At 37.2% G+C, this 14,667-nt stretch overlaps 1 protein-coding gene across 1 annotated transcript in view; it reads left to right on the top strand.

Moving 5' to 3' along the window:
• Nucleotides 1-14,667, top strand: part of TMEM30A (transmembrane protein 30A) — a 64,199-nt gene that overhangs the window by 28,236 nt on the left and 21,296 nt on the right. The window contains 1 exon segment of the mRNA XM_007953250.1: nt 11,494-11,601. Coding sequence (XP_007951441.1) covers nt 11,494-11,601 — 108 coding nt within the window.

Below are 14,667 nucleotides of genomic sequence, written 5' to 3'. Positions count from 1 at the left end.
TTCTGTGATTGACTTATTTCACTCAGCTTAATGTCCTCCAAGTTCATCCATGTTATGTGGTGTTTTGCAGATTCTACATTATTCTTTAGGGTTGCATAGTGTTCCATTGTGTGTATGCACCATAGTTTGGTTATCCATTCCTCAGTTGATGGACACCTGAGTTGTTTCCATCTTTTTGCTATTGTCAGTAGTGCTGTGATGAACATCGGTGTGTGTATGTCTGTTCTTGTCAGGGCTTTCACTTCTTTAGTGTGTGAGACTGGGTTCTCTAGAGAAACACAAAAACCAGCAGAGCGTATATATATATATAGAGAGAGAGAGAGAAAAAAAAAATTATCTTAGGAAAATGGCTCACAAATGTGTAGAAGCTGGCAAGTCCAAAGTCCCTGGAGGAAACGTCGGGCTGGCGGCAGCCTTAGCTTCTGCACGTGCAGGGGGCCGAGAAATTCAAGGCTGGCAGGCAGTACACTGGTCGTTGACTCCGACGAAAGAAAAATCCAAGATCTCTAGGCTGAGCGGTGGGCTGCTCACTCATGGAAGGTTGTAGTCAGCAGACCAGGTTTCCAATCCCTCAAAGAATGTCTCTCTTCCCAGCATGTCCCTTGATATCCTGGAAGCAGGCCACACCCTTAGGGAAACTCCCCTTGGGCAGATTGGCCACTCAGAACACAGTCATCTGATCCCATCATGGGAACAACCACACAGAACTGGGGTCCAGCCAAGTTAACACACAGCTCCAACTATCACATTTAGGTTATATACCTAGTAATGAAATGGCTGTGTCAAACGGTATTTCTAATTCCAACTTTTTAAGGATTTGCCATACTGCTTTCCACAGTGGTTGTACCATTTTACAGTGCCACCAGCAGTGTATGAGAGTCCCAATCTTTCCACATCCTCACCAGCATTTGTTATTTTCTGTCTTGTTGAAGTTTGCTACTAGTGCTGGGGCAAGAACCTTCCATCTTCTTTTGATGCTTCCTGCATCATTCAGTATTTTGCCCATAGAATCTTTCAGTATTGCATCACAAAGCTTGAATATTTTCTTCAGTTCTTTCAGCCTTAGAAATACCAAGCATATTCTTCCCTTTTGGTTTTCTAACTCCAGGTCTTTGCACATTTCATTATAATAATTGACTTTGTGTTCTCGAGCTGCTCTTTGAAATCTTCTGTTCAGCTCTTTTATCTTATCATTTCTTCATTTGCTTTAGCTACTCTCTGTTCAAGGGCAAGTTCAGAGTCTCTTCTGACATCCATTTTAGTCTTTTCCTCCTTTCTTGTCTTTTTAATGACCTTTTGCTTTCTTCATGGATGATGTTCTTGATGTCATCCTACAATTTTTCTGGTTTTCGGTCATTCATGTTCACAGTGTCAAATCTGTTCTTCAGATGGTCTCTAAATTCAGGTGGGAAATAATCAAGGTCATATTCTGGCTCTTGTGGACTTGTTTTAATTGTTCTCAGCTTCAAGTTAAACTTGCATATGATCACCTGATGGTCTGTACAACAGTCAGCTCTTGGCCTTGTTTTGGCTGAAAATACTGAGTTTCTTCATTCTCTTTCCATAGATGTAGTCAGTCTGATTCCTGTGTAATCGATCTGGTGAGGTCCACATGTGTAGCCACTGTTTATGTTGTTGAAAAAAGGTATTTGCCTGTGTATTCCATCTGGTGAGGTCCACATGTATAGCCACTGTTTATATTGTTGAAAAAAGGTATTTGCAGTGAATGAGTTGTTGGTCTTGCATCATTCTGTCATGTGATCTATGGCATCATTTCTGTCACTAAGGCCATATTTTCCAACTACTGATGATTCTTCTTAGTTTCCAACTTATACATTCCAGTCACCAGTAATAATCAGTACATCTTGTTTGTATGTTTGGTCAATTTCAGACTGCAGAAGTTGGTAAAAGTCTTTAATTTCTTCATCTTTGGCTTTGGTGGTTGGTGCATAAAGTTGAATAATAGTAGTATTAACTGGTCTTCTTTGTAGCTGTATGGATATTATCCTATCACTAACAACATTGTATTTCATGATGCATCTTGAAACATTCTTTGTGATGATGAATACTATGCCATTCTTCCTCAATTTGTCATTCCTGGCATAGTAGATCATATGGTTCTCTGATTAAAAATGGCCCAAACCAGTCCATTTCAGCTCACTGATGCTTAGGATTTCAATCTTTATGTGTTCTGTTTCATTTTTGACAACTTCCAATTTTCCTAGATTCATACTTCCAAGTTCTGGTTATTAATGGATGTATGCAGCTCTTTCTTCCAACTTTGAGTCATGCCACATCAGTAAATTGAGGTCCTGAAAGCTTTACTCCATCCAAGTCATTAAGGTCAAATCTACTTTGAGGAGACAGCTCTTTCCCAGTCATATTGTGAGTACCTTCTGAGCTTAAGGGCTCATCATCTGGCACTGTATCAGACAGTATTTCAGGGCTTTTCATAAAATTTACACACTGACAAACGGTGGTTGAAAGAGAGTGGTGGTACCCTAGAAATCAATGTCAATAAAGGAAGAGGGTGTGAACAACTGTGCCGGTGTTGCTGGTGCTGTTGTTGTTGTTGGTAGATGCCATTGAGTGAGTTCTGAGTTACAGTAACCCTATGTACAACAGAGTGAAGCACTGTCGAGTCCTGCGCCATTCTCACAGTTGTTGCTGCGCTTGAGCCCAGTTTTTTTTTTTTTTTTTAATTGTGATTTGGGTGAAAATTTACAGAGCAAATACACTTTCCCATATAGCAGTTCACATGCACTTTGTCTCATGACATTGACCACAGTTTACCACAATGCAACATCTCCCCTCCTGCTTCCTCCCAATAGTTTCCTCTTCCCTGTGTCCATCCCTCCATGCACTCCTGTCCCCTGAGCTGTCTCCCTGTGCATAAGCAGGCCTTCTTTCTCCCATGTTGAGCCCATTGTTGCAGTCATTGTGTCTAATGTATTTTAATATATGAAAGACCATGTATTTCCTGAAAATACAAAGTCTCACTTTTTTTATCTGTTCCTTTAAGGAGCTCTGGTGGCACAGAGGTTAAAACATGTGGCTGCTAACCAAAAGGTCGGCAGCTCGAACTCACCAGCTGCTCTGTGGGAGGAGGATGAGCCAGTCTACTTTTGTGAAGATTTACAGCCTTGGAAACTTTATGAAGCAGTTTGTCTTGTAGGGACAACTTTGTCCTGTAGGATCCCTATAAGTCAGAATTGATTTGGTTTGCGCTACCCTATCATACAGATTATAGAAAATTTAACAAAGCTGTTTTTTATCATTTCTGTCCTAGGTAGTTTTTTTTTCTTTTTAATTTTTTATTGTGATTTGAGTGTAAGTTTACAGAGCAAATTCACTTTCCATACAGCAGTTCACATATACTTTGATGACATTGACTGCAATTTCCTGCCATGCAACAGCTCTCTTCCTGCTTCCTCACCATAGTTACCTTTTCACTGTGTCCTTCCTTCCTGTGCACTCCTGCCCACCCGAGCTGTCATCCTTGTGCATGCATAGCCTTTCTATTCTCCCATGATTGATCCCTCCAAGGAGTGTGTCTGCCTAATGTAAGTTCAGCTCATATACCTGTCTTTTGTTTGATTGGGAGCCATAGGAGTAGGTTCAATTCCAGACCTGAAGGGCAGCTAGGGGCTGCCTGCAGCATAGTCTCAGTGGTTCCACCAGGCTCTATCAGACCAGCAAACCTGGGTCCTTTTATTTCTTTCTTTCTATTTTTTTTTTTTTTTTAAATGAATTTGAGTTTTGTTCCACATTCTTCTCCCACTCTATTCAAGATCTGCTATATAGGTCCCCTTCCTAGTGGTTGACAGTGGTAGCCAGGCACCATCTAGTTGTTCTGGTCTCATAGCCTTATAGGCTGAGGATCACATGGTGTACCAGTCACTTGGACTAATTGTTTTCCATGTGGCTCTGATTTTCTTTATCCTTCTTTGCTCTGGACGAGGAGAGACCCATCATTGCATCTAGATGGCTGCTTGCAATCTTTTAAGATTCTAGTCGCTACTCACCAAAGTAGGATGTGGAACAATGTTTTTGTGTAGTTTGTTGTGTCAATTGAGCTTGATGTCCCCTGTGATCATGGTCCTGAGCCCATAGGTGCAACTACTTGCTCCTGCTGGGTAGCTGGCTGTGGACTTGTCCCTTGTCAGTTCTACTGTATACTTGGGAATTCTTACAGAACATACAAGTACACTTGTAGAAATGTTGCCAACCCTATCCACGGTCATGGGCACACTCCCTCTACAGAGGCATACCTAATAGTTCAGCCTGTCCACCTATTTATCCGGCTATAGATCAACATTTGCCTAGGCAGCTTTTATAACTTGATACTTTAGTAAGACTTTTGCAGAGTAAACTGAAATTTCATGTTGAAATTTATTTTTGTGTTTCTAGAAGTGGGTTAAATGCCATATATAAAAATTTTTTGTCTAAAAATTTATATTATAAAATTGTATTTCAATGTAGTAATTAGGCTGGTCCTGGGATGACATTTATCTATCGTAGAAGAAAAATATGAAGAAGATTTGGTAGTACTGTTAAACACCAGTTGCCGTCGAATCAGATTTTGATCATGTTGGCATTAGCATATTACCAGTTGGTGCCATATTTATTTAAAATTACCATGTCTTTTAAATTGACTTTAGTATTTCTGACTTATCATAGGATGCATGCTATTAAAGATTAAGGGAAGCAGCCGTGCAGGCTTATGAAAAGAATAGCTTTGGAGTTAGACAGATTGATTCTATCATATAGCTGTTGACAGTCATCTGAATCTCAATTTTCCCCTCTGAAAGGGCTAGGGAGATCCTTGGGTGGCACAAACCATTAAGTGACTCGACTGCTAGCCAAAAGTTTGGTGGTTTGAATCTACCCAGAGGTGCCTTGGAAGATAGATGTGGTCATCTGTTTCTAAAAATTCATGCCTTGGGAAAATCACTCTAGAGCAGTTCTACTCTGTAGTCAATTCCAACTCATAGGGTCGCTATGAGTTGGAATTGACTTGATGGCAACTCACAACTGTACTAGGGGAAGAAGACATCATTCAGACATGTTCCATGGAGATCCTTTTATTACGCCTTAAAAAGGACAAAGAGACAACAATCACCTAAATGAGGGAAACCATAAGCATGCACACAGTACAGAGGCCAATGAAATCATCAACTCACAACCATGGTTTTCATTATATATAAAAGAGAGTAAAGGAAATCAACATAAGATCATGATTCATGATTGATGTCAGGTCAGTTTATCACTGTTACAGGTGGGACTACAGAAGTGAGGAAAAGGCCATGATTGGGATACATACATAATTGCTGGCTAAAAAGGGTTTTGGGATTGGTTCTGGGATTTTGGTTACCTGGCTATGTGGTAGTTAGGATATGACTTATGATTGGAGACTTGGATTCATAGCCAGAAGGTGGTTAAAAGATATCAGGACCCCAACTTTTAACTTAAATCAGGTAACATGCATCTGATTGTCTGTCGGTAAATGCCCAGGCCAGTTCCCCAGTTTTTCAGGTGAGCATCTTTCTGTATACTGATTAATTTCCTTTCAACCACATGCTTTTTTTATTTGTTTGTTTTAAATTCCTTGAGGGTAAACTGCCCTCCCTGGACATGTCTAAGCCTGGTTTAATGGTCAGCGAGCATTGAGGAAGTAACAAAGAACTCAAAAGGTATCTGAACTTGAGTGAAGACTGAAAATAGAGCTAGGGTCCCATGGACTGCAGGCTTCCCAAAGCAAGTGCTTTAGAATTTAATGCACAACAGCATGAGGAACTAAGAGTAGTTCTGACGTGCAATAGATGTTGGGAAAATAATAGCTGGTTTTTCTGTTGTTGTCTATTGTGATTTACTGCTTGAATTAAAAGTATAAACTTCATCATGGTTCCCACTCAGATTCTCTAATTTACACAAAAACACACAACAGATTTCATATGATCCATAGAAGTGTTTCAGGAAATAAAGGATTAAATTTGTACTGTAGCTATACTTTTAGAATTACGAATATGATTTTTCTCTTTGAACTAATCTTCAAAAATAAAATGAACTAGAGTGACTCATTTTTTTAAAAAAACTTATCTATATTTTGTCCTACTTACCTTTATTTTGGAGGGTGGGGATATTTTTCTACATTGTTGTATTATCTATTAAATAAAAAGGACACATTTTAAATACTTTTTTAAAACTGGTATGCAGTACTGGAGGATACCCAGTTGCCTCATTTCACCTGTTTTACTTCTCTCACAATATATACATACTTTATTTCCTACCAGGGCCTGGATTATACAGATTACTTAGTCTACAGTGATAGGGGACATCTATTTGTGGAAAACTCAGCAGTATCCTTCAGTTTTGATCCATGAGTAAGAAGCAGTGTAATTTGCATTACTTCCTCTGATGCAAGAACATGGGCAAACTGCTCAGCCCCCACAACCTTCTCTTTTTGCCTAAGATTACTCAGTGAAAAAGCAGAGAAGTTTGCCAATGTGATGTCACACCGGTGACACTAATGTGGGTTATAAAACTAAAGTATCTTCTCACACACACTCACTGCTATTGAGTCGATTAGACTCATAGCGACCCTTCTTTGGGTTTCCAAGGTGGTATTTCTATGGAACTAGATTGCCCAGTCTACCTTCCATGGAGTGGCTGGAGGGTTTGAACCACCAGCCTTCTGGTTAGCAGTGAAATGCCTTAGGCACTATGCCACCAGAGCTAGTCAACTAGTATTTGTTATACCTGATGTCACCTGAATATACTTCTTTGTTGCTGCTGTACCTCTAGCATATACCAGTGTCTGAAGCTCTCAGTGCCACCATTACTAGAAATTCTGTTGGAATGCTGGGATGGCATTCTCCTTAGCTCTATCCATGTTTTGTCACCTGGGATACAAAGAACACTTACAGTGGCTCAAAGACAAAAGCTATCCCCTTAGCTTCTACTTTGTAATTATTCCCTCTTTTTTTTTTTTTTTTTTTGAGATCTAAATTTTCCTTCCACTAATTTCCAGTTGTTTTATAAATGTACAGTGTAGAAAAATTAGATACCTTAATTGGAGAAACTCTGATTGACTCTCAGATCTTTATCTCTAATTCAGATTTATCTGGAGGAAGATTTATTTTAAGCCCTAAATTCATGTATCTTTTGGATCTATTCAGGTGCTATAAACCATCTATCAGGAATGTAGTCCCTCTTCATACTGTCTCCTTCTGAGACATAACACCTGTTCATCAGCCCTCATGGAGGAAACGGCACATAACAACAACAACAAGAAGACTAGGGTATATGTTCCTGTAGTACCAATACCAGTACATTCTTTAAAGTCCCTGAGTGGAGCAAGTAGTTTGCAATAAGCTGCTAATCTAAAGGTTGATGGTTTGAACCCACCCAGTGGCACCACAGAAGGAAGGCCTGGTGATCTACTTTTATAAAGATTATAGCCAAGAAAATCCTATGGAGCAGTTCTACTATGTCACACATCGGGTTGGCGTGAGTTGGAATCTACTTGATAGCAATAGGTTTTGGTTGGTATTTACTTTATGAAAACATCCATTCTAATTTGTTATAACTTAATGACTGTTGTTTGTATTAGACACTGAACTCAGTGAAGACAGTACTAGGCCCAGTCTACATTAGAGTACATAGACACTCAGTTATTAGATATTAGATATGAATAAATGATTACATCATTGTGGTACATTCCAGAAGAAATGAAAATAATGTTTCTTAAACTCTCTTTTAATATGCTCTTATGCAAATATTTGATTATATTACTCTCTTCAAAAATCTCTTTAGTTCCCTGTTTCCTTTAGGATATTTTATCATTGAGAGCCATTTAGTTTTCAGGGACTTTGCTGTCAGCAGCAGTAACCAACTCTGGCTAGCTCACATAGGAGAGGAATTTATTAGAGAAGTACTGAGTAGCTCTCATACAGAATGGATAGAAAGACTAGAAAATCATGGTTGGAGACAGGTATGAACTGAGGGAGGTTTGGAAGCAAAATCAGTTTGGTCTAGTTGCCACATTTGCTACTTAATTTGTACGTACACTTTGTCTCCCAAGATTCAGCAATTTATGTATCTGATTGTTGAATCTAGGACTTGTGCCTTTGTATTGGCTGCCATGGGATTAGTGAGAGGAAGGACTCACCTATCCCTTTGGTTTCTGAAGTGGGAGGTAGAGCCCCTGCCTCTCCCCAGAACTCTTATATTGGGCAATTCCATAACACTTGGAAGAAGGGTTGGATGCTTGGCAACTTAACAACAAAAACAGATCACAATTACCCACCAGAGGTTATTCTTCATTATAATCTGAAGGTCCTGTGTTTATACTTCAGAAAGGGTGATATGTCCATTATATGAGAGGGCAGAATGTGGTGGAAAGAGAATAGGTGTTGGAGACAGAGCTGGGTTCAGATTCTTGCTCAGAAATACTAGCTGGGTGATCTTGAGAAAATTACTAAATCTTCCTAAATGGCAGTTTTCTCATTTAAAATAAAAATAAAAACCTACTTTACAGGTTTTAAATGAGGTGATAATGCCTGGGAGTTAGCATACGTCAATAAATAGTAGCTAATAAAATACAAAGGTGCTCTTGTGGTATGTATAGTGGTTATAGCATGTACCAGCTAACCAAAAGGTTTGCAGTTTGGACCCACCAGCTGCTCTGTGGGAGAAAGATGAGGGAGTCTGCTTCCGTAAAGATTTACAGCCTTGGAAACCTTAAGGAGCAGTCATACTTTCTCCTAAAGGGTTGCTGTAAGTCAGAATGGACTAGGTGGCAGTGAGTTAACAAAATACAATGTATCATTTGGTACCAGTTTACCTTTTCAGCCTTGTCTGAGTTTATTACAATGTGAAAACTCTCCACATTTTCAAAGTGTTTATGCTCATTGTCACTAAGTATACCTTCTGCTTTTAGCTCCTTAATTGTTTCTTCATACACTCCCTCTTCTCTTTTTTCATCTTTGTTTTAACCTCTTTTTTTTTTTTTTTCTCAGTAAGAAAGTACTGGTCCCTCTACTTATTGTCTCTATACCTTCCATTTTGACATTTGATATTTATAGCAGTTTTCTCTGTATTCATTTGTGTATTTCATGAAGTAGTTTTGTAGAGGGTCAAGGGGACTGACTCTAATTCTTAGAGAAAGCCAGTTTAATAAGGAAATGTTAGGCTTGGAATAAAAAATCCTTGGTTCCAGCCTGGCACAAGCTATTGCTACTGTGTAACCTTTGACAAGTTTCTGAATGTATCCTTTTTATATCAAATGGAGATAATACTATAAGATTTTGGTGACCATCAGATGGAAAAAAAATTATATGTAAATGATACAAAGAGCTGTACTAACTGTATTGACTAGTCCACACAGTGCTTGCTTGTGTATCTAACTAGCATCTTACATCATGCTTTGTACATAGTAAGTAGTAAGTTTTAATATGCTAATGATTTTTTTAACATTCCTTTCACATTTTCATTGAATCAAAAGATATTGTTTTCAATATATTTTAAAAATTGTAATCAGATTGTGATGCAAATGTTTTGATGTGTTCTTCAATTGTAATTTAATATTTAGCAATTCTTGATTCTGATAAAAATGTTCAGTTTTAATATACATCCTTCAGTTTCATTTATTTGAGTTCAGATTCCACCAGATTATTTTTGTACAATTAAACAAAGAGGATATATCCTTACTTAATCACAACCTATAGTTTCACTTCCAGACTTTGTCCATGAAAGTAATTTGAAAGAGAGTAATTTGAGAGGTTTCTGTTCATGGGTGTACAATGTTGAAACAGGCTTAACTACCTTTTTTTTTTTTTTTTAATCCTTAGATTAGTCTTAAGAAAGAAAGAAAATGTTCAGAGTTTTGCTTTTTAAATTGTTTATGCTTCTGATGATCTGATCTTCTCTTCTCTTGTTCAACATCATAAAATTTGTCTCTTAAATAGGCTATTTTTCATGAGTAGGTCTTGAGTACAGCTTTGTGGCCTAACGTGTCAAGTGAAAATTTACAAATGCTTTGCCTCACTTCCTCCTGGAAGACTTGTGTTTTTAGTTCATTGGCTTAGTTATATGTTTAGCTTCTCTTAGATACTTGCAGTGAAAGAAATTTTTTTCTAAACAAAGTTTTTCTAGTAAACAGGCTTTGATAGAGAAATTTTCTACAAGAGTTTGTTTACAGATCTCTTAGATACTGCAAGTATCTGAGAGAAGCTAAACACATAACTAAGCAAATAAACTAAAAACACAACTCTTCCTAGAGGAAGTGAGGCAAAGCATTTGTAAATTTTCACTTGACATGTTAGGTCACAACGTTGTACTCAGGACCTACTCTTGAAAAATAGCCTATATAAGAGCCAAATTTTATGATGTTGAACAAGAAAGAGAAGATCATTAGAAGGATAAACAATTAAAAAAAAATGGAGGTAACAGTATAAGATTTTGGTGACAATCAGATGGAGAAATTTTCTACAGGAGTTTGTTTATGTTAAGATTTGACAAATCCAACTTTTATTAAGCAATTATATGATTTTTAAAAAAACTGTTAGGTGTTATAATTAGATGCTATGTTCTAGATACAGATTTTAATCTACCGTTTATTCCAGTTATAGAAAAAATTGAGTATCCATATGAGTTTATAGATATGTTCAGTTTCAGAAATAAAGATTTGGTTATTAATTTTTTTACTTTATTAAGGTAAAGATAATATAGTAGGGCTGTTAATCGTGACATCTTTTTATCATGGGGGAAAAGAGTCTTTAAATTTAGCTGTTGGATCATGGGAGAAAGAAGGGCTGTTTATGCACAGAGAGACAGCTCAGGGGGCAGGAGTGCTTGGAGGGATGGACAGAAGGAAGAGGTAACTATCTAGAGGAAGTGGGAGGGGCGCTGTTGCATTCTGGTAAATTGGAGTCAATGTCATGAGACAAAAGTGTATGTGAACTACTCTATGGAAAGTGAATTTGCTCTGAAAATTTTCACCCAAATCACACACACAAAAAAAATTTAGCTGCTGGCCAGATTTTTAAAACATGATAGCCCTTGTAAAGATGATTTTTTAATTTGAAAATGCACCATAGAAAGCTAAAGTGAATGAAAAGTACTTAAATTTGGAAGATTTAAGAGCAATAACTGATTTATTGATTTCTATATTGATCTTGTATATTGTTACAGCTTTTAAATCTTTAAACAGCATGCAAACTTAAATTTTATCTTTATGTTTTTATTCATAAGTGTATTTTTTTTAATTAAGAAAAAAAGAGAATAGGTTTACTTGGAAATTAGAAATTAGACCATTTGACACTCTGTTTTTACCAGCTTATGCTATCATAATAGACAGATGACCTTATAAGCAGTTCTCTGGGCTACTCGTTTCTCCTTTGGACTCATTTTTCTTTTTAATAGAGTATTTTAGGTATTTCATTTCTCCAAGAAAGTAAGTTATTTTTAACTATTCTTATTTTTCTCTTGCAGATTGATTATACCGGAACAGAGCCTTCCAGTCCCTGTAATAAATGTTTATCTCCAGATATGACACCTTGCTTTTGTACCATTAACTTCACACTGGAGCAGTCATTCGAGGTCTGTGCTTCCAAGTAATGTGTTAGAAAAACCATGATTTTAGGAATACTGATATTTCATTTAAAATAGTATTTAAATGGTTTGTTTTAGTCAATCTTTAGAAACAAATTTTAAAAATCTTAAACTTTCACTGGAAAATTTTTCATCTGTCAAATAATTTAACTTTGTATCAAATACATATCTACTTGTATTTTAAATTATTGCTCACAATATATTTGCATGCTTTTATATACTAAAATTTTACCATAGAAAAGAAATTCTATTTCTCTCATTGTTTAATTATATTATTTTTCTGTCAGATGTGAAACTTACCAAAAACCACAAACACTTAATAAAATCTTATTAATCTTTTATATCTTGATAAACAGTTAGAACTTCATTTTGGTGTGTGTGTGTGTGTGTGTGTGCATCTTTTATATTCTCACTGACCTACCATTCTTCCCATTAACTGAACAGATGCTAAATGATATAAAGATACAGAATGTTTTAGAGGCATGGAAAGACCCATTTGTATTCTCTTTTGCCCTAAAATTGAGTTTTTTTTCTTTTTTTTGTGTGTGTGTTCTCTTTTGCCCTAAAATTGAGTTTTCTTTCTTTCTTTTTTAAATTATCGCTTTATTCCTCAGAGAACAAAACCACATTCTTGCTTACGATTTTTTTAGGCTGTGCAATTTAAATTTTCTAAAGATAGTGATGATTTTTGTAGTCTCTGGTATGTGGTTACCATCTGGTGGTTGTATTGCTCTTGTATCAAACTAAAAGACTAATGCTACCTTTGAAAAAAAACATGAAGACAAATTTAGGATGAGATGAGAATTTAATTTACTTTGTTTCATCAGAGGTAAAATATAAATAAAAAGCATCTTCAAAGGATCTTTTTTTTTTTTTTTAATGTGATTGGTAATATGTAAAGATGCGTTAAATTCTGCTTTCATCAGAACAGGCAGAACAAAAAAAATTGAAAAAAAAATTATTGCCACTGAGTTAACTATGACTCATAGAGACCCAATAGGATAGGGGAGAACTTCCCTGTAGGGTTTCCAAGGCTGTAAATCTTAATGGTGCTTCCTCCCATGGAGTAGCTCATGGGTTTGAACTGCCAAACTTTTGGTTAGCAGCTGAATCCTTTAACCACAGTGCTACCAGAGCTCCTAAAAAAAAACAAAGAGACTTTGGTGATTTAGAAACTCCATTACTCTTTTCCCCTGTTTATTTTTTTACTTTTATTGTGGTGAAAACATGTATAAGAAGACATATATAACAACTGCCACGTTTATAGCTCAGGGATATTGATGACATTTTTCATGTTGTCCCACCATTATTGCTGTCTTTTTCCAAAATATTCCACCACCATTAGCATAAACTCAATGCCCCACAAACAAAAGTTTCCCCTTTCCCCCTCCCTTCTACCACTGGTAACCACTAACCATTTTATCCTCCCCCCCAATCTATCTAGGAATTCCCCTGCCCCCATCACATTCCTGGTAACCAAGAAAGCGAGCTCCCTTCCATGTGAAACCCTTTCCTTGACTTTTTACAGTAGTGGACTTAAGCAAATATTTGTTCTTCTGTGATGGACATATTTCACTCAGCATAATGCCCTCCAAGTTCATCCATGTTATGCAGAGTTTTATAGATTCTACATTATTCTTTAGGGTTGCATAGTATTTCATTATATGTATGTACCAAAGTTTGGTTATCCATTCCTCCATTGATGTGCACATAGGTTGTTTCCATCTCTTTGCTGTTGTGAATAGTGCTGCAGTGAACATGGGTATGCATGTATCTATTTGTGTCCTGGTTCTCACTTCTTTAGAATGTGTACCTACTAATGGGAGCTCTGGTAGCATAGTACCTAAGGCACTTGACTGCTAATCAGAAGGCTAGTGGTTCAAACCTACCAGTAACTCCTTGGAAGGAAGGTTGGCCAATCTACTTCCCTAGTGATACTGCCTTGGAAACCCAAGGAGTGGTCACTATGAGTCAGGTCTGACTCGAGGCACATAACAACAACAACAACAATGGGGTTGCTGGGAGCTCTGGTAACATACTGCCTAAGGCACTTGACTGCTAACCAGAAAGCTGGCAGTTCAAACTCACCAGCCACTCCTCCAAAGGAAGGTTGGGCAATCTACTTCCATAGTGATAGCACCTCTGAAACTCAAGGAGGGGTTGCTATGACTCCATGGCTCATAACAACAACAACAACAATGGGGTTTCTGGATCAATGGTATTTGTGTTTCCAACTTTTGAAAGACTCATTATAACAATTTCCACAATGGTTGTATCATTTTACAGTCCCACCAGCAGTGTATGAGAGTCCCAATCTCTACACCTTCACCAGCATTTGTTTTCTGTTTTGTTGAACTTTATTGTTAATGCTGGCATGAGATGGTATCTCATTGATGTTTTGATTTGCATCTCTCTAATGGCTAATGAGGATCTCTGATAGCGTAGTGCCTAAGGCACTTGACTGCTAACCAGGGTGCTAACCAGCCACTCCTTGGAAGGAAGGTTGAGCAATCTACTTGTGATACAAAGTAGATTGGAGCCTTGGAAACCCAAGGAGGGGTCATTATGAATCGGTCCGACTCCATCACGTGACAACAGTGGCTAATGATGATGAACATTTCTTCATGTATTAGTTGGCTGCCTTAATATTTTCTTCAGTGAAGTCTCTGTTCATGTCTTCTGCCCATTTTTTTTAATTGAATTGCTTGTCTTTTTAATGTTGAGATGTTAAGGTTTTCTATAAATTTTAAAGATAAGTCCTTTGTCAGATAATGTCATTGCTGAATATTTTTTTTTCCCAATCTGTAGGTTCTTTTTACTCATTTGGAGAAGTCTTGATGCACATAAGAATTTAATTTTTAGAAGGTCTCAGTTATCTACTTTATTTTTTTTTTTTTATTATCGTGATTTGGGTGCAGATTTACAGAGCAAATTCACTTTCTATATAGCAGTTTACATATACTTTGTCTCATGACATTGACCACAGTTTACCACAATGCAACAGCTCCCCTCCCACTTCCTCCCCATAGTTACCTCTTCCCAGTGTCCATCCCT

This window comes from Orycteropus afer, unplaced genomic scaffold (assembly GCF_000298275.1).
Source record: "Orycteropus afer afer isolate SDZICR_OR568_19922 unplaced genomic scaffold, OryAfe1.0 scaffold00380, whole genome shotgun sequence".
NCBI lineage: Eukaryota > Metazoa > Chordata > Mammalia > Tubulidentata > Orycteropodidae > Orycteropus > Orycteropus afer.
This window is presented reverse-complemented; position numbering and strand designations above follow the sequence as displayed.